The 19,341-nt window shown below is 41.6% G+C and overlaps 1 protein-coding gene across 5 annotated transcripts in view; it reads left to right on the forward strand.

Annotated features, from left to right (window-relative positions):
- The first annotated feature begins 390 nt into the window (after positions 1-390).
- LOC137660188 (protein RER1) overlaps positions 391-19,341 on the forward strand; it is a 31,561-nt gene continuing 12,610 nt past the window's right edge. For 2 of the 5 annotated variants that reach the window (XR_011047651.1, XM_068394893.1), the window contains exons 1-2: positions 756-888; positions 14,006-14,093. Coding sequence is in view for 4 of the 5 variants with exons in the window: in XM_068394893.1 (XP_068250994.1) it covers positions 788-888; positions 14,006-14,093 (189 nt within the window). In the remaining variant the exon portion in view is untranslated. The other 3 variants (XM_068394896.1, XM_068394895.1, XM_068394894.1) reach the window with 3 other exon arrangements.

Below are 19,341 nucleotides of genomic sequence, written 5' to 3' on the forward strand. Positions count from 1 at the left end.
CTTTTTATAGTTTATTTATAACATATTTGTTTTTGATGTTGTTAATAGTTTATATATGACATGTCTGTTTTGACGTTGTTACTTGTTTTAGAATGATTTATTGTTAATTTGTTCTCTTCATTTATTTATTTCCTTATTTCCTTTCCTCACTGGGCTATTTTTCCCTGTTGGAGCCCCTGGGCTTATAGCATCTTGCTTTTCCAACTAGGGTTGTAGCTTGGATAGTAATAATAATAATAATAACTACAGATATAAAATAACAATTAGAAAATCTAATTGAATGGACAGAATAAGGAAGACTAGCGCCATCTATTGAGTGTGAAGCCAACCCCTGACACTTATCAATCTCCAGCGAAGTTTCTTCCCATCACCACATCTTCTTATGACAGTCGGATGTGACGTCACGAATGGAGGTAAATGTTTTCCCTGCCCTGTAATAGATGGAAAAACTGTTGATCGCCTCCTAAAGGATATATAAATCGAGTGACGGATCTCCAATTATTGCGATTTATCGTTATTGAAGGTGAAATGAGGATAATACGCACGTGAAAACAATTGTTTGCGTACGGAGCGTATATGTGGCACCTTGTCATTGGAAGAGACACGTCCTTTCCGGTGATTCTGAAAAAAGTGCCACAGTTTTTTTCCTATTTATTTAAAATAGCCTATTTATTTCACGAACAGGTGAGCCTACTAATGCCAATTTACCATTTGGTTGTTTTAGTTACGGGTAAGGTTAAGGAATTGCCCGAGTTTTAGTGATACGGTTGTAGGTCGTCAACATTGCATGTGGTTCATCTCATGTCAAAGGCATAAATACGAACAACTGAAGGGTCTCCCTGGCCCGTGCTCCTGGTTTAGTGTGCTGAGGACCCTGTATACCATCAAGTACGACTATTCACTTTACTGGCTTATAGTTATGGTTGTTTCTTTTACGATTGTGGTAGCCTATACCGGCAGACTACATTCCATTCTGTAGGTTCAAGTAGGCTTTTAAGGTAGGTTACGTAGGTTAAATTCTATTCTGTAGGCTTTTAGGCGTCTTGCGTAGGCTGCATTCCATTGCAGGTTTGGAGTAGGCTTTCAAGGTAGGTTATGCAGGCCCCATTCCATTCTGTAGGTTCAAGTAGGTGTTTAGGACAGGTCACGCAGGCTAAATTCTGTAACGTAGGCTTAATTCTGTTCCGTAGGCTTTAAATGTAGGCCTTTTAGGCATCTTACGTGGGCTGGATTCCATTGCAGGTTTGGCATAAACTTTCAAGCTAGGTTATGCAGGCTACATTCCATTCTGCATTTTCAGAGTGTAGGCTTTTAGGCTAAGCTAGGTAGGCTATATGCTACTCTGAAGGTTTGGGGTAGGCTTTTAAACTAGGTTATGCAGGCATATTTTTTTATTTTAGATTTTGAAATCTGTAAACGGTGCACGGGTAAATGGCAGCAAGTTACTCTGGCCCCTCGTTTTTCCGGCCCGTAGTTTATTCTGGCTCCGGTCACTCCGGCCTCCCCCGTGTTCGTCCCAGGTCACTCCGGCCTCCCTGACGGCACGCACGTGTGTAAAGTTAGCAATATATATTGTTGGGTTGTTTGAGTGTGTGTGTAATTATACTTGTTTACAACTTTTATTGTACATTTGTTATGTCCACGGAGGCTAGAGCGTCATTCCCCGGCGGAATGAAGCCATATATGTATACAGAAATATTTTAGTATCAGTAGGCTGCCTGATTTTTTTTTTCACTTAGACGCATACCTTTGTATACAGTTAATTTTTCATATCATTTAAACTATTATATTGTACTATATTATTGTATTTTATGTAATGTTAATAGCACTGTATTGAAAAAGTAAAGAGAAGGCAAAACTAATTTGTTACTATATTATCAGAGCTTTGAACTAGGAAGGCGAGTTGTTTACATCACGATAAAGCCAGTCAGCACTCCCATGTTGTGGTCAGGGTGTGGTGAGCCTTGTTTGGTTATTTCTGTTATTACATATTCTTTCTAGATTACATAGTATTATGTAGTTATTGTGTATGTGTATGACTATACTGCATAATTATTTTATAAAAGAGAGAGCCTGTTATTATATATTCTTTCTAGATAACATAGAATAATTAGTGGGCCGGAGTGACTAGGGTTGGGGGCCAGAGTGACTGTAAACCCTGGTAAATATAAAGGAATTATAGTGTTAAGGTCTTCATGGTCTACCACCGCAGCATAGAAAAGAGAGGATCGACACTATTTTCTTGGTTCTGATAGACATTGTCCGATGGTGTTGGCAGCGTCGTCTTCAGTGAAATCCCATGGATATATGGTAGTCTAAGGCAACCTAACCTGATGTAGGCATGGTATTATTTATTATTTGCTAAGCTACAACCCTAGTTGGAAGAGCAGGATGCTATAAGCCGAGGGGCCCCAACAGGGAAAAATAGCCCAGTGAGGAAAGGAAATAGGGAAAAATTAAATATTTTAAGAACAGTAACAACATTAAAATAAATGTCATATAAACTATAAAGACTAACAAAACAAGAGGAAGAGGAATTACAGTAGATGGAAGTGTACCCTAAGATAACCTAACCTGACGTAGGGTACTATGACCTTTACCCCTCTGTAGACCTATGCCCCATGCAGACTTCTTTGTCCGAACCTGACTGAGGAACACTTATTCATAGTGTTCTTTTGATACTAAAATTTTGGTGATATTTCAAATTGGGAATACAGTGATTGAAAGTTGAGCACATATTTGGAGGTTTGATAAAATGCAGAATAACTTGTACTACAGGAATTTTTTTTTTTATAGAATTGTATTACAATATATGGAGGGCGGCCACCTTTCTGCGTTCTGCCTGTAGATTATATATTGTTGTAAGTTGGTAACTAGACTCAAGTTAAAGACTCGCATTTTGTCATTCTAAATATTGTTTTGGTGTTGTTTTAGTCATGGCCAGGTCAGAATTTATTTATTTATTTTTTTTTAACTTTTCATCCCCCAAATTTAGTCTTATAGTGTGTTTGAATGCATGATAATTTTTCATCGATGTGGAAATATCAATGGCTGGTTAATGTTTGGTATTTTTCTCATGAGGAATATGACTAGCAGATGTTAATTACCTCCGCCAGCGAAGTTGGAAGCAGGTTATGTTTTACCACCAGTTTGTGTGTTTGTTTGTGAGCAACTTCCTGGCCACAATTTTAATCATTGAGTAATGAAATTTACAGGGATTCACTGTTGTGTAATAAGCTGGAAATGAAGTTTTGGATGGTTAGGGTCAAAGGTTAAGGTCGAGAAATAAGCTGCCGCGGCGGAGGTCTCCGCTCTGTTGAGGGCCCCTTTAGTTAGATTGTTTGTTCCAACGCAATATACAAACCTCGTAATCATTTAATGTAGGAATTCGCTTCAGCTCAGCTGACACAGCCGAAGAGAAAGAAAACCAGGCAGTTGTGCTGAATGGTTGGCTGGCGGTACAGGGTGGAGCTTAGCTCCATGCACGGCAATCGCACTTGAGGGTGTAGGTATCGTCTCCCAGAGCTCGGTGACGGAGTCCTGGGGCTCCGAGCTGCTGCCCGGACTTGATTTGAACCGCTCTTGAGCAGGGAAATGAGAGTCCCGGCTTCGCCACGAGAAATCACAGCTGTGGTCTCTCGTGAAGAATCTGCGGTACGCACGACTACCTCCATGTGGTAGCCACGTGGACCGACTCCACGACTCGTGTGTTGCGTGAGCAGGGAGCAGGCCCAGACAGCCGCGCACTCGACCCGCACGACTCGGGCCCGGCATGGAGCCACCTTGCGGCTCAGCCTGCGACATGGGGGCTGGTCGTGCATGACCAGGCTAGCTCTAGCGCATACCAGCTGCGTGAGGTGCAGCCAACCCCCATGCTTTCTGGCCATGGAATAGATGAGGCCGCACACATCACTTGCGCGACTAACCTATCTACAGCTTCTGGTGTGAGCGCTGCAGTTTCCAGCGACCCGCTTCGCGCTCGAGCTCCTTCGGGAGCTTTGTGGGGCTCGCAGCGACCAGTCACGCACTCGGTCGCAGTGGGAACCTCGATGCATTCCGTCGGGGATGAACCCTGCCAGGGTCCTTCCTCGACTCCTGAATACACTGGTTCAGTCATAGGAGAAACACCTGCACATCAACGTGCTAGAAATGATGGCAGTCTTGAGAGCGCTCCTTCATTTCCAGGCCCGTTTGAGAGAGCACTCGGTAGTGCTGATGAGCGACAGCACGTCCGTGGTCGCGTACGTCAACAAGCATGGGGCACGCTCTCACGTCCCTTGCAGCAGTTGACGAGGCAGAGCCAACACATAACCTTGTCAGCCAGGTACATTCCAGGCAAGAGAAATGTTATGGCAGATGCCTAAGTTGCAGAAACCAGGTAATAGGGGCAGAATGGTCTCTTCACAATCGGGTAGCGACTCGAGTACTCGACCTCTGGGGAGAACCATACATAGACCTAATCGCATCACGGCACAACGCCAAGCTTTCCGTGTTTTGTTCTCCAGTACCAGATGCCGCGGCTGCGTTCGAGGATGCACTGCAACATCCTTGGGATCGACTGGGTTGCTACTTGTTTCGTGCAGTTCTGTCCCGGGTTCTATTAACCCCAGGACTCGGGATGACTCATTGCTCCACTATGGCCACACATGGAGTGGTTTCCCGATCTGTTGTCGCTACCACACTGGCCCAATCTCCTTTGGCAACCCTTGTCGAGCAGTCACCACCAGGCGGTGCAGTTGCTCAGACTTCACGCGTGGAGACTATCTAGCATCTTCTCAGAACGCAAGGCTATCCAGCATCTCCTCAGAACGCGAGGCTTTTCGCGACTCGCTGCGAGAGATGTTAGGGTACCTTAAAAGATCCTCCTCCTCAGTCTACCAGGGGAAGTGGTTGGTCTTCTGTGATTGATGTAGTGGAAGGGGTATCTCCCCGGTCGGAGCCTCTCTGACTCGGATCGCAGACTTCCTAGTCTTTCTTCATAGAGATAAGCTCCTTTCAGTTTCTGTTATTAAAGGGTACAGGTCTGCCCTTGCAATGGTGTTCCATGTGAAGGGCATAGATATCTCCAATGGCCTGGAGATTTCTATGGTCATCAAGAGCTTTGAACAGTTGTGTCCCCCGAGGGAACTTAGAGTTCCCCAGTGGGATGTAACTCTAGTTCTGGGGTCTCTTACTTTTGCTCTGTACAAACCCTAGAGTCGTGCCTCAGACAGGTACTTGACCCTAAAGACTGTTTTTCTGCTAGCCTTAGCATCGACGAAGAGAGTCGGGGAGTTACACGGCCTCTCTTGTAATATCACTCACGCAAAGGGTTGGAAGGAGACCTCCTTGAGTTTTACGCCAGAGTTCATGGCCAAGACTCAACCCAGCGATCCACGATCCCAGGTTCGAGGCCCTCACTATTTATTCCTTACCGGATGCGGCGAGTGGCGGTTCAGGTGAAAGGCTTCTCAGTCCCGTCAGGTGTCTCCGGCGCTATCTTTAGCGAACTCGGCATCTCAGACCTGAGCTCTTCGTTAGCACCGGTAGAGCCAAGAAGGTGGTGTCGAAGAACACGATATCCTTTTATTTCCGTGAAACCATCCGCAAGGCGTATGAGACTTCCTCAAGTCCAAGCACCAGCGAGGGTTAAAGCTCACGAGATCAGGGGCATTGCCCCCACACTCGCTTTCAAGAGATATCTTGCAGTGGGCCAAGTGCTGAAGGCTGGCATTTGGAAACGCCAGACCACCTTTACGGGCTCTTACTTAAGGGAGTTTACGCACAAGTCCTGGGACACCTTTGTTCTTGGCCCTGTGGTAGCGGCTCAAGCTATTGTCCGACCTCTCCAGTTCCTCCGGGACAGGGAAGTCTCGTCTTGATTTTTGTGGCATGTTTGGCAGTGTGAAAGCTGTCTGCATGTGATCCACCTTTCTCTCTTGTCTCCTCCCTTGGAGTTTGATACATCAAGACAAGTCTTCCCAGTTAAGATTGCTAGAGTTTGTTTACTGGTATTCTCCCCCCGTCTTCTGCTAGGCAGGGAAGACGGTGGATGTATAAATCCTTTGCCTGTTGGTTATGGAGTTTCATCCAGTCACTGTGACCCCAGGGTCAAATGTCTCTTGCATTCACGCTCTCAGGTCACGCAATGCTCTTACCCATCGCACGACCCGGCTCCCAGTCTCTCAGGCCCCACCATCATCATTTTGGGTCAAGAGACAGGGGCAGGTGGATTTAGTCCTTTGCTCTCATTCGAGACCAGGTCTATATCTGGCCAGTTAGCTGTTCACAAGCAGCAAAGGCAGACCTCCCACTAACCAGTGAGTCTTCCTATATTAAATGATTAAGAGGTTTTTATATCGCGTTGGAACAAATGACAATTTGTCCTAAATTGTGTTTTTCCTAACAAACCTGTAATCATTTAATATAAATGCCCGCCCTTACCACCCCTCTCATGTTCCACATTGAGCTTAAAGCGTTTTAATGAGGAAAGCAGGCTGGCGGGGGGGGGGGGGGGTATCAATAGCCAACCATTCAGCACAACTGCCTGGTTTTCTTTCTCTTCGGCTGTTTCAGCTGAGCTTAAGCAAATTATTATTTTAAATGATTACAGGTTTATATAGCTAGGAAAAATACAATTTAGGACATTGTCATATTTACTGACAAAACATGGAGTATTTATGTATTAAGAGTGGATCATTATTGTTTTCAGATAGGATGGAAGCTTATTGAATTACCGCTATTGGTTACGGATTGGAGCTTTATTTTTGTGACTTTAATTTTTTATCACTTTTCATATACTGTACTGTACTATAGTTTATTTTCTTATTTCCTTTCCTCAAAAGGCTATTTTTCCCTTGTTGGAGCCCTTTGGCTTATAGAATCCTGCTTTTCCAACTAGGGTTTTAGCTTAGCTAATAATAATAATAATAATAATAATACTGTTGGGGAAATTCAAGAGGCTGTATCTAATTTGAAACTTTCGTATTCTTTGTCAGTAACATTACCTGTATTAATTTTCACTTATTTATTCCTTGTCAGCTACACTATTACACTTGTTTTTTTGTGTGTAGATTTAGTAGTCGATGAGGGTCTTTGTCATGGTTCAAGAGAAAATGAATATAGATAAATACCCTGTGTCTTTTGACTGCTCTGCGATTGTTAAACCTTTTACCCCCAGGCTATTTGGAAATTTCTAACCCTTAACCCCCAAGGGTTATTTTTTATTCAAGCACATTTTGCAGTCTATATTTTTCAAATTGCTCTAACAGCGTCAATTTTCGTCATAGAGAGGTCAGGTTGGTCTCATTCTCTTGGAAAATGCCTGAATTTTTTCAAAAATTTATCAAAAAAAAAAAAAAAAATTGTAAATAGTTGTTTTTTGCAGGGACGTACTGGTACGTCCATGGGGGTAAAGGGATGTCTTTTGTGAAACGTACCAGTACGTCCTTTGGGGGTAAAAGGGTTATATGTATAGAACCTTTAATGTTATCATATTTTGATGTATTATGAAACTAGAAATTTTAAATATTTAACTTAGCCGGTGAATATATAGCTGCAACTCTGTTGCTCGACAGACAAACTCTACGGAAAAAACTCGCTAGCGATCGCTACACAGGTTGCGGGTGTGCCCAACAGCGCCATCTGTCGACCAGATACCCAGCTCTTATGTAAACAAAGACTCAATTTTCTCTCTGTCGACGTGTCGACAAGACGTACTTTACTCGCTGTTGAAACCTGGAGTTTTTCCCATCATATTTGGTGAAGTACTATATTCTGGTTTGAGCTTTCGCAGTGCAGGTGTTTTTTCTTCATCTTAAATCTTGAACTCGTTTTGGATAGATTTAATTTTGGTGACAAAGAGAGTATGTACTTTCTTTCACTTTTAAATGGCCGACCCTTCCCTTAGACGGAAGTGTGTTTAGGCTTTTAGTAATTATCTTATCACGTTATAAATTAATTATAGATTTTCCTCTTCGATTAACTTTCCATTTATAATAAACATAAAAAATAAATTTTAATGTTTTGTTTATATGCGACCTTTCCTGAGAGTAGGCGGTCCTAACTTGGAAACCGAAGTTAATCAACGTTGAGCCCTTTATATCGTAAATAGCTTTTAAAGAGCTAAGGATTTAAAACTTTTTAAATGAAATATTTTATGAAAGAATTTCTTTGAATAGTCTTCGTATCTTTTTCAAAGATGAATTAACGTTTAGTTTATTTATGCTACGCAGTTGTTGACGTTCAGGACGTTCAACATGCGCTCTATCGTTACGATAGAGAGAGAGAGAGTATCACGGTTTCACTTTGCAGAAAGAGTAAATCGATTCTGACGTTTTGTTCATTCTTTCTAAGCTTAAATGTTTTAAATTCTATTTTAAAGGAACTTTTTAATTGAAAAACCTTTCAGTTTTTTCCTTTGGTCAAATAACATGTTTTTTTGACGAAATGTAATTGGGCTCTTCTTTTAGGTGCGAAATCAAGAGAGAAAGAGAGAGAGAGATAGAGACGGAGGGAGAGAGAGGAGAGAAAACGTTCCGTTCAACCGGGTAACGTTGTTCTCGAGTTGCTCTCGTCCCTAGTCTCGGTACGGGGAGAAAGGATAAAACGTTTTTAGTTTTTATTCTCGTCCCCAGGCTATGTGCGGTTAGAGATTGAAAACGTAGTTTTGAAGGAACTAGTGTTTAGTCTCTTCCCCAGCCACTGAAATTTTTATCTTAAAATATGTTTTCTGTTTTTTGCTGTTATTAATGAGCTTGCATTTTACGACTGATTTCGCAATTACTACCTTTTGATAAGGGTAGAATTGCGTGCTTCAGGTAGAAATCAGTAAAAGTTTCGATTTCAGTGAAATAAGTGCAAAACAGAAAATCGAAGTGATAAAGTGATATTGCGCAAAGTGTTACAGTGTTGCGTCCGAGGGTTCGTCTGTTCGTGCCTGTCGTTCACCTAGTCCGGGACCTCTTGCAAGCTCCCAAACAGGGGAGAAGTAATGTCGAACGACTTATGGGTTCGAGAGGCCTTGATCAACGAACAGACGTTTCCCTCTATGGTATCGGGTGTATCTTACCAAGATCTCCCCTACCATAAGACGAGAGAGACGTTTTTTTTCTCCTCGTCATCCGAAGGCTTTTCGCATAAGAAACCTGTCACAAGGTTTCGAAGCCCTTAAGCGAAAGTCAGTCCTTTCAGGACAGGTCCAGCGTCCTGGTTACAGCCATTAGGACAGCTCTGACCCTATGCAGTCATCGGATAACTGCTCGCCGCCTAACAAAAGCGTAACACAGACTCCGAGAGTCTTTTTTGTTGGCAAAGTGTTGCGGTCACAGACGTTACCCTCGTCTCTTACCACAACCATTTCCGTTGATCCTTAATGGGTTGTATGGCAAGACATGCAGAATATGCTTGCTTCCCTTATGGAAGACTATTCTGCCGATTAGTCCGTTGAGTCTAGCCGTTTATCTCATCAATATCCTGGCTTTCAGCCAACCTAACGTTCCTTTGTGCTTACTGTTGACGTTGGCGTAGCTAAGTCACGTCAGTCAGGTTGTTTAGAACCACACTCGATGCGGTCTCGTGTGGATTTTCAGCCGCATTTGGACGTTAGGCCACTTGCTGATGCTCCTGTTGACGTTCAAGACGTTCGCTAACAATCGGAGTTGACTTGTTTTGACGCTGTGCGTCAACCTCCGCATTCTAGAGTTGTTTTGACTGCTCAGTCTAGGCAGTCAAAGCAGTCTCGAGTGGACGCTGTGCGTCCTCACGCACCTGTTGTGGTTGACAGTTCAGTTGTTGACAGTTCACAGACTGTCAAGCAGTTACATGACGTTGCGTTCTGGTCCGCTACTAATGCACCAGTGAGTGTGGACTCTGCTTGTAAAGCATTGCCACCACGGTAGGTCTCTCCCTTGCTTGAGACTCAGCTTTTATCGGACAAGGTTCCTGTAGATGAGGAAGTTGCTGTTCCCCCTCCTACTGATATTCCCTTGAGGACTCTCAGATGGAGAGGAGCCTAAAGCTGCTTAGCCCTCTATGGACTTTAATTAAATCATGATGATTTTTTTTTTTTTTTTTTAAGGATCTTTGTCCGGATCTTTTTGTAACTGCTGCTCCTCGTTCGCCTAAACGTCAGAGCTTACACTAGGCCTAGCTATTTCGAAGCCGTTGTTTTTAAGCTAGTGCTCTCTCGCTCTCCTAGAGAGCTTTACGTTGGCTAGGCGACTGGTTTATCACCAGGAGGAGTTTGGGGGATACAGCCTTTGCTTTCCCTTCTTTTAAACTGGCTTATAGAGCGAGAGTCTGATATGACACGAGAGAAGTTCTCGGCTTGGGAGTTCATGCCTCTGCCCAGATAGACTTCTCAAATCTCGTAGACTCTCCCTGGCGCCTGGCCAGGAGACGCTCCAAGTTTTTTACAGGTCAACTTCACAATTGTTTTCGAGCCTTTGAAGTTTTGCTGTACAATTATGTCATGCATAAAACAAGGCTTTCAGGGATGGAAAGCGGTACCGCCTCAGTCGCTAACCCCGTCTGTTGCCGCACCTGCTCCCGTAGACCCTAAATGGGCTTTGCTGCAAGACATGCAGTCCAAGCTTGCGTCCTTGATAGAGGACTTTAATGCGGAGAAGGTTGCTGCCGAACCTTCTGGCCAACAACCTTCCAACCGGTCGGTTGTGCGCCCTGTTGACGCTGAGGTAACCTTCTCGCGTCTGCCAGTTGAGGTGGTTCCTCCACCGATGCGACCCAGTGTGGGTTGCCAGCCGCACGTTGACGTTAAGCGACGCTCGGAGGTGGTTGTTGACGTTCAGGACGTTCAACAACCAGCAGAGGTGACTTGTTTTGACGCAGTGCGTCAACCTCAGCAACCCGGTATGGTGTTGACTGCACAACCCAGACGGTCTAGACAGTCTCGGGTGGACGCTGTGCTTCCTCGCGCACCCATGGTTGTTGACAGTTCACAGACTGTGCAGCAGTTCCATGATGTTGCGTCCGGCTCCGTCACGCATGCACCAGTGCGACCGGACTCAGCGAGCCAGGCGTTGCCCACTCCGTTGCCGTTTCCTCATCAGTTTTCGGATGAGGAACCCTCTGATGAGGACGTTGCTGAACAACAAGACGATCAGCCCCCAGAATAGATCAAGCCCTGCTATCCATCCAGAAGATGCTGAAGAAGGAACGCTGCTCAGTCAGGCTGTGGATGAGTCTGGTAGGGACGCTGTCATCCGTGGAACAATTTGTGTCACTAGGAAGACTACACCTCCGTCCTCTTCAATACCATCTAGCTTTTCACTGGAAAAAGGACAAGACGCTAGAAGCGGTCTCGATCCCGGTTTCCGAAAAGATAAAGTCTTGTCTGACTTGGTGGAAGGACAATATCAACCTAAGAGAGGGTCTTCCCCTGGCTGTTCAGACTCCCAACCACGTTCACTTCTCGGACGCATCGGACGTGGGCTGGGGCGCGACACTAGACGGTCGGGAATGCTCAGGACTGTGGAACTCGAGTCAGAGGAGCATGCATATCAACTGCAAGGAGCTGTTGGCAGTACATCTGGCCTTGAAAAGCTTCAAGTCTCTCCTTCGAGGCAAAGTGGTGGAAGTTACCTCGGACAACACCACGGCCTTGGCGTACATCTCCAAACAAGGAGGTACCCACTCACTGACGTTGTACGAGATCGCAAGGGACCTGCTCATCTGGTCAAAAGGTCAAGACATCTCCCTAGTAACGAGGTTCATCCAAGGCGACTTGAACGTCATAGCAGATTGTCTCAGTCGGAAAGGGCAAGTAATTCCAACCGAATGGACCCTCCACAAGAATGTGTGCAAGAGACTTTGGGCCACTTGGGGTAAACCATCCATAGATCTCTTTGCAACCTCGCTGACCAAGAGGCTTCCAATCTATGGCTCTCCAGTCCCGGACCCAGCAGCAATACATATAGATGCTTTCCTCCTAGATTGGTCACATCTGGATCTCTACGCATTCCCACCGTTCAAGATTGTCAACAAGGTACTGCAGAAGTTCGCCTCTCACGAAGGGACAAGGTTGACGTTAGTTGCTTCCCTCTGGCCCGCGAGAGAATGGTTCACCGAGATACTTCGATGGTTAGTAGACGTTCCCAGAAGTCTTCCTCTAAGGGTAGACCTTCTACGTCAGCCACACGTAAAGAAGGTACTCCAAAGCCTCCACGCTCTTCGTCTGACTGCCTTCAGACTATCGAAAGACTCTCGAGAGCTAGAGGCTTTTCGAAGGAAGCAGCCAGTGCGATTGCTAGAGCAAGGAGAGCGTCTTCCATTAGAGTCTACCAATCGAAGTGGGAAGTCTTCCGAGACTGGTGCAAGTCAGTTTCTGTATCCTCGACCAGTACCTCTGTAGCTCAAATAGCTGATTTTCTCTTACACCTGAGAAAAGGACGATCCCTTTCAGCTCCCACTATCAAGGGCTACAGAAGAATGTTGGCATCGGTCTTCCGGCATAGAGGCTTAGATCTTTCCAACAATAAAGATCTGCAAGACCTCCTTAAGTCTTTTGAGATCACCAAGGAGCGTCGTTTGGCTACCCCTGGAAGGAATTTAGACGTGGTACTAAGATTCCTCATGTCAGACAGGTTGGAGCCGTTACAATCAGCCTCCCTGAAAGATCTCACTCCTAAGACTCTTTTCCTGGTATGCTTAGCCTCGGCTAAAAGAGTCAGTGAGATTCATGCCTTCAGCAAGAACATCGGATTTTCGTCGGAAAAAGCCACTTGTTCGCTGCAACTTGGTTTTCTAGCCAAAAATGAGCTGCCTTCTCGGCCTTGGCCTAAATCTTTCGATATTCCCAGCTTATCGGAGATCGTAGGCAATGAACTAGAAAGAGTCTTATGCCCTGTTAGAGCTCTTAAGTTCTATTTAAAGCGTACTAAACCTTTACGAGGCCAATCTGAAGCTTTATGGTGTTCAGTTAAGAAACCATCCTTGGTTATGTCAAAGAATGCTTGATCAGACTTTATCAGTTTGTTAATACGAGAAGCTCATTCACATCTGAGTGAGGAAGACCGAACTTTGCTTAAGGTGAAGACGCACGAAGTTAGAGCTGTAACAACTTCCGTGGCCTTTAAGCAAAATATATCTCTGCAAAGTATAATGGACGCAACCTATTGGAGAAGCAAGTCAGTGTTCGCGTCATTTTACTTGAAAGATGTCCAGTCTCTTTACAAGAACTGCTACACACTGGGACCATTCGTAGCAGCGAGTGCAGTAGTGGGTGAGGGCTCAACCACTACAATTCCCTAATTCCATAACCTTTTTAATCTTTCTCTTGAAATGTTTTTATTGTTGTTTTTGGGTTGTCCGGAAGGCTAAGAAGCCTTTCGCATCCTGGTTGATTTGGCGGGTGGTCAAAGTCATTTCTTGAGAGCGCCTAGATTAGGGGTTTGATGAGGTCCTGTTGTATGGGTTGCAACCCTTGATACTTCAGCTCCTAGGTGTTGATCAGCATCCTAAGAGGATCGCGAGGCTCTGTAAGGAAGACGTACTTAAAAAGGCAGAGTAATTGTTCAAGTCGACTCCCTTACCAGGTACCTATTTATTTTGTTTTTTGTTATTTTGATAACTTCTAAAATGAAATAAAAAACTCTTAGCTCATAAAATGTAAACATATATTACTGGTCTCTACCCACCATCCTGGGTGTGAATCAGCTATATATTCACCGGCTAAGTTAAATATTTAAAAATGATATTTTAATTATAAAATAAATTTTTGAATATACTTACCCGGTGAATATATAAATTAAATGACCCTCCCTTCCTCCCCAATAGAGACGCAGTGGGACGAGGAGAAAATTGAGTCTTTGTTTACATAAGAGCTGGGTATCTGGTCGACAGATGGCACTGTTGGGTACACCCGCAACCTGTGTAGCGATCGCTGGCGAGTTTTTTCCATAGAGTTTGTCTGTCGAGCAACAGAGTTGCAGCTATATATTCACCGGGTAAGTATATTCAAAAATTTATTTTATAATTAAAATATCATTTTAATGACTTTTCCTTTTAGTTTCAGGATGATGCAAGATGTGCTAGAAGCTAACGACTCCATCTCACAGCCGGGTCTCATCCAGAGATTAGGCACAAGTGTCAAAAGGGTCAGTTTCTCCTATTTTTTTATTTCTTTCAATGGCATAATTGACTTCAAGGTTGAGCAAACAGGCTTTAGTCATTTGCTTCTTGGGTGCTTTTAACGAGTGCAGGATTTTCTTGGTGCAGAATTGCATAATATTGTCGGCTTCATTAATTCCTTTACACTTGTAGTGAGCTAAGGAGTCTATCATTATTATTATTTTTATTATTTTTTTGTATTATTATTATTATCATTATTTTTATGCTGCCTGTAAAAAAAAAATGGTGTGCTTGTAAATATGTTAGCTAAAGTATTTTTATCAATTTTACAAAGTGCTGTTAAGCAAACTTTATTTTTCTATAGAGCACTTCGTAAAGTTAATAAAAAAAAGCTCTTGATCACGTGTATACGAGCTCAGCGACTTTTACAAGCAGTGTTGCTAACAGTTTATCTTTTGCTAAACACATGTTAGCTGCTCTAATGTGTGCTTTAGTTAATGAAGTCAACTATACCACCACTTTGGTATTCACTAAATTTGGGTTACTAAATATTTTTATGTATGATGAGTTGCTTTAAAAAGAAGTGATTGTTTTTATAATGAAAAATATCTGTACTAGAAAATCACTCGACAGGAAATGACTTCTAAGTGTTACTGCATGATCGGCATTAAAAACTGTAAAAACTATCGTGAATAGTTTTTGGTACATTCCCAAGAATTTTATCCCTTTTACCCCCAAGGTTAGGTTAAATTTTGAGCACATTTTGCTATATATATTATTCAAATTGCTCTAACAGCCTTAATTTTTGTCATAGAGAGGTCAGGTTGGTCTCATTCTTTTGGAAAATGCCTGAAGTTTCTCATAAAATTATAAAAAACGTGTTTTGCAAGAACGTACCGGTACATCCTTTGGGGGCGAAAGGGTTAAGTTCAGAGAGAGGTGGAGGTTTTAAATCCTAGTGGATTATAATTATTAATTGCTTGGCTTTTTAAAATTTCAAAATATTTGAAAGTTTTGAAATTACCAATGGTACCAAAATACTAACGTTTTGGAAATTAAATTTGATTGTTTATTCCTAAACTTATCCAATGCTATCACTGAGAAAACAAGTTGTGGGAAGGTTTTCAACAGCTTTGGCATGGGTTAAATGTTAAATGAATGAATTATTTGAAGAGCTCTGGCATTGGTTGAACCAAATTTTCATTTACTCTTTGGGCACATATTTATGATTAGTCTTCTCTAGACTACACTTAGAAGCAAAATATTCTTTGGACAATTTTTAAAAATTAAGAGTGGTAAGTTGAATATAACATAATTTATACCAGAAACCTATTAAATTTATATGTGTTTTTAGGTTCATTGAATGGTTTACGTATACTAGAGGATCTTTTTTTAGTTTTTGTATTTGGCTATAAATTGAGGCTCGGCATTTTTCACTATACAGTATTTGAAAAGTGACTAAAATGAAAATCTTTGATTCCTATTGAACCTGGTAGATTTTGAGTGTGTTTCTCTATTGTAAGAATATAATGGCTATTTGTATAACACAGTAAGAATGAGATATTTGTATAATATAGTAAGAATATAACAGCTGTTTGTATAATACAGTAAGAATGTAACAGCTATTTTTATAATACAGTAAGAATATAACAGCTGTTTGTATAATACAGTAAGAATATAACAGCTATTTTTATAATACAGTAAGAATATAACAGCTATTTTTATAATACAGTAAAAATATAACAGCTATATGTATAGTACAGTACCCAGACATGTCATGAGGTAAAATTAAATTGGTCTAGATTTGTATAACTTTGAAATTTGTAACAGTTTGTCTATAAATCTTTCCAAGAATTCATAGGGCAAACACTCTCGTAGGGAAATATTCTCTATGAAAAATCAAAACTATGGAGTTTTGATCTTGTAGTAGTTTGATATGCATAAGATACGAGAAGTGTGTAGTGCATTCTAGGGGAAATTGCATCTCATTGTAGCATAGGAATGCGGTAGCCTATTGGAAGTCTCTGCCTTGCGATCTGCTGGACAGGTGTTCGAGACCCGCTCAAGGTCGATGGTTTCTTGCAGTGTCTGCAACCTCGCCATCCTTTTGAGCTAGGGATGGGGGTTCGGGGGAGCCTATAAGTCTACCTGCTAAGTCATTGGCAGCCATTACTTGGCCTTCCATGGTCTTAGTTGATGGAGAGGGGCATTGGTCATACGTATATGTGGTCGGTCTCTATGGCATTGTGTTGTCTCTGCCCTTCATGAGTCCTTTATAGATGACTTCTGTTTTAACCCTTTTACCCCCAAAGGACGTACTGGTACGTTTCACAAAACTCATCCCTTAACCCCCATGGACGTACCGGTACGTCCTTGCAAAAAACTGCTATTTACATTTTTTTTTTTCATAATTTTGATAATTTTTTGAGAAACTTCAGGCATTTTCCAAGAGAATGAGACCAACCTGACCTCTCTATGATGAAAATTAAGGCTGTTAGAGCAATTTAAAAAAAATATACTGCAAAATGTGCTTGAAAAAAATAACCCCTGGGGGTTAAGGGCTGGAAAGTTCCAAATAGCCTGGGGGTAAAAGGGTTAAGAGTATTGCTGTATGTATGAGATTACCCAGTTACGTTGTCATTATCCTGATTGGTTGTCTACATTATAGACTCCTAGAATTGAGGTTAATTTTGTTCTTGAATAAAAAAGTGAAATTTGTAGCAAGAAAGTGTAAGCACTGATGTTCTTTCCAAACACGGTTACGAAAGATGCTGTGAGGTTGTAGATAAATCTTTCTTATAGAAGAAAACTGTTTACATGAAGGAAGCAGACCTTTCAAGCTTTTAGTAGTGGTTGCATAAGTTTTGGAAGACGGCAATGCGCATGTGTTGGAGTGGCAACACTTGAGGGTGATAAATGAAATGAGCTGTCATGTTAGGTAATTTATAAAAAAGCCTTGAGGACAGGTGTTTCATTGATGTGGGCAGGCTAAGGAGACAAAGCAGGTGTGCAGTATTATGAGTAAAGTTTCGCACCTGTGGAAGATGGTCGTAAATTGCAGATAAATCCATGGAACTGCCAACTAACCACATTCTCTTGTGGCTTCATGTATCTCCTCTTGTAAAGTAAACTAGCGCCAGTTAACGTATCTGTATAGACTTCTATCACATAAACCATTTTCCACTTAGACCAGTGTGCACCCTTTCAACTTTGTGTATCACTGGAATTTTTTAAGCAAAACCAATTTATTTTCAATAAATTCTGATATTAGAAAAAGGCCCTATCCCTCGCTACCTAACTTAGACACGAGATTAAGCCAGTTTATGCTTACGATTACAGTGTATGAGCCAATGATCAGGTACATTTATTAAGAATATAAAACTTCTTAGACCAGAATTTGATTGGTTTTCCCATTTTTGGTTAATTTAACAATTGTTATTTTGTCAGGGTAATTAATCATGAATAGCAAATCTGAAACTTGTGAATTAGAAGGCTATTGTTTTACCAATATAATATTATTAGTAGGGACTTTCTTTTGTGTCATATTAATTTTTAGTAAGATTTTCTCATCAAGTTGTTTTTAGAAATTACCATTTTGAATATTTAATTTGTTTTGAGATAAGGTGGAGGAACGTACATGTTTTGAGGGCTTACTATCGAGATGTTAGTTGTTGTAATGAAGATATGGTTTATCATTACCAGGATGCAAAGTACAGTACATTGATTGATAGCACTGCAACTATTTGATTTAACACTGAAGGCATACAGTATAAGCATATCAGCTGAATGCTACTCTTGTCGTTATCAGTGTAGTGTAGTGTTTTGTACTTTAAACAGTACAGTAAAGGATTCATCAAGGCTTGACTTTTAATCTGGTATTATTTCTATAAGGATTTTAGTTAGAAAGTTTATTAGAATTGTTATATTGGTAGATCATTTATCATGGACTGTTCGCACTGTGTACATATTTTCAAAGCAAATTTAATTTTTAAAAAGATAAATCTGAGTGGCTGTAATCTTGATAATGATTTGGTCAGAAATTAATCGCCCAAGGCTCTTGAGATAGATTACGATAATTTATAGGTATAAACACGCTGCTATCAAGTACGAGTCATGGAGGGTAAGGTGTTTTATCTCGTAGAGTAAGGAATTGGTACGGCAGTAAACATTAGTGTCCCCATTCTTAATAGAGTGGAGTTTGTACTTGGCAGTTGTTACTGTAGATGTAAACACCATCTGATACCGCATAGTTATGAAGTGGACACAGAGGAGCCATTCGTAGATCAATAGATGGGATGGTTGAAAATTGACACGGTAATCATGAATAACCGGTTTAGGTCTTTTACTCCTGTTGGGCACCTGAAACCCAACGCTCCCGTTCTGCAACGCTTGAACAATGTAAGTTTGATTTACATAATAGATACGGTTGTTATTTCTATCATGACTTTAAGAGCTTCACTCCATGATTTATTTGCCTCTTTAGCTATGGTAAGCAGCTCTTGTAGGAGCCACTCTGAAAGCAAACCATTGTTCTCTAGTCTGGGGTAGTGACATAGCTTCTGTACCATGGTCTTCCACTGTCTTGGGTTAGAGTTCTCTTGCTTGAAGGTACATTTGGGCACACTATTCTATCTTTTATTTCCTTTCTTCACTGGGCTATTTTCCCTGTTTTTTAGCCCCTGGGCTTACAGCATCCAGTTTCTCTTAGCATGTGAGACATGTGGAGATCTTGATAGTGTGGATGTGAAAAAATTAACAAAGGTATAAGATAATTTTATGGAAGACCATTGGCTTACTTTTAAGCTTTCTTTTTGTTTGTCTCGAGAGGAGTAAATTAAAGTCAAGTGAACTGTAAAACTGCAGGTATATAACACCAAGTACTGCATAATTCTGGGAGCTACTTGTGTCCACCAAAATGTGTGGAATGGCTTCTCTTGCCCCTATATCTGTTCCAGCATTGAACTACCGAGATAGAAAACTATTAAAATAATGTTTAATCCCCGAATGGGGAAGCTGACATAAAGCATTTGTGAAAGTGATAAGTATCTAAATTTACTTTGGTCATCAAATTGTATTCTGTATCAGGGATGTAAAAGCACTTGTAAGAATATTTCTCTATATGTCTTGGTTGTTAAATATAGCTTAATTTCTTTTAACCTACAGTTGGTGCAATAAACTGTACTAGTGATATTTTGCCTTTTTTCTTAATTCTTGTCTCCAGTTTACTTTTTCATATTAAAATCATAAAAACCTGCTTATAATGATATCACTGCA

This window comes from Palaemon carinicauda, chromosome 20 (genome assembly GCF_036898095.1).
Source record: "Palaemon carinicauda isolate YSFRI2023 chromosome 20, ASM3689809v2, whole genome shotgun sequence".
NCBI classification, from domain to species: domain Eukaryota; kingdom Metazoa; phylum Arthropoda; class Malacostraca; order Decapoda; family Palaemonidae; genus Palaemon; species Palaemon carinicauda.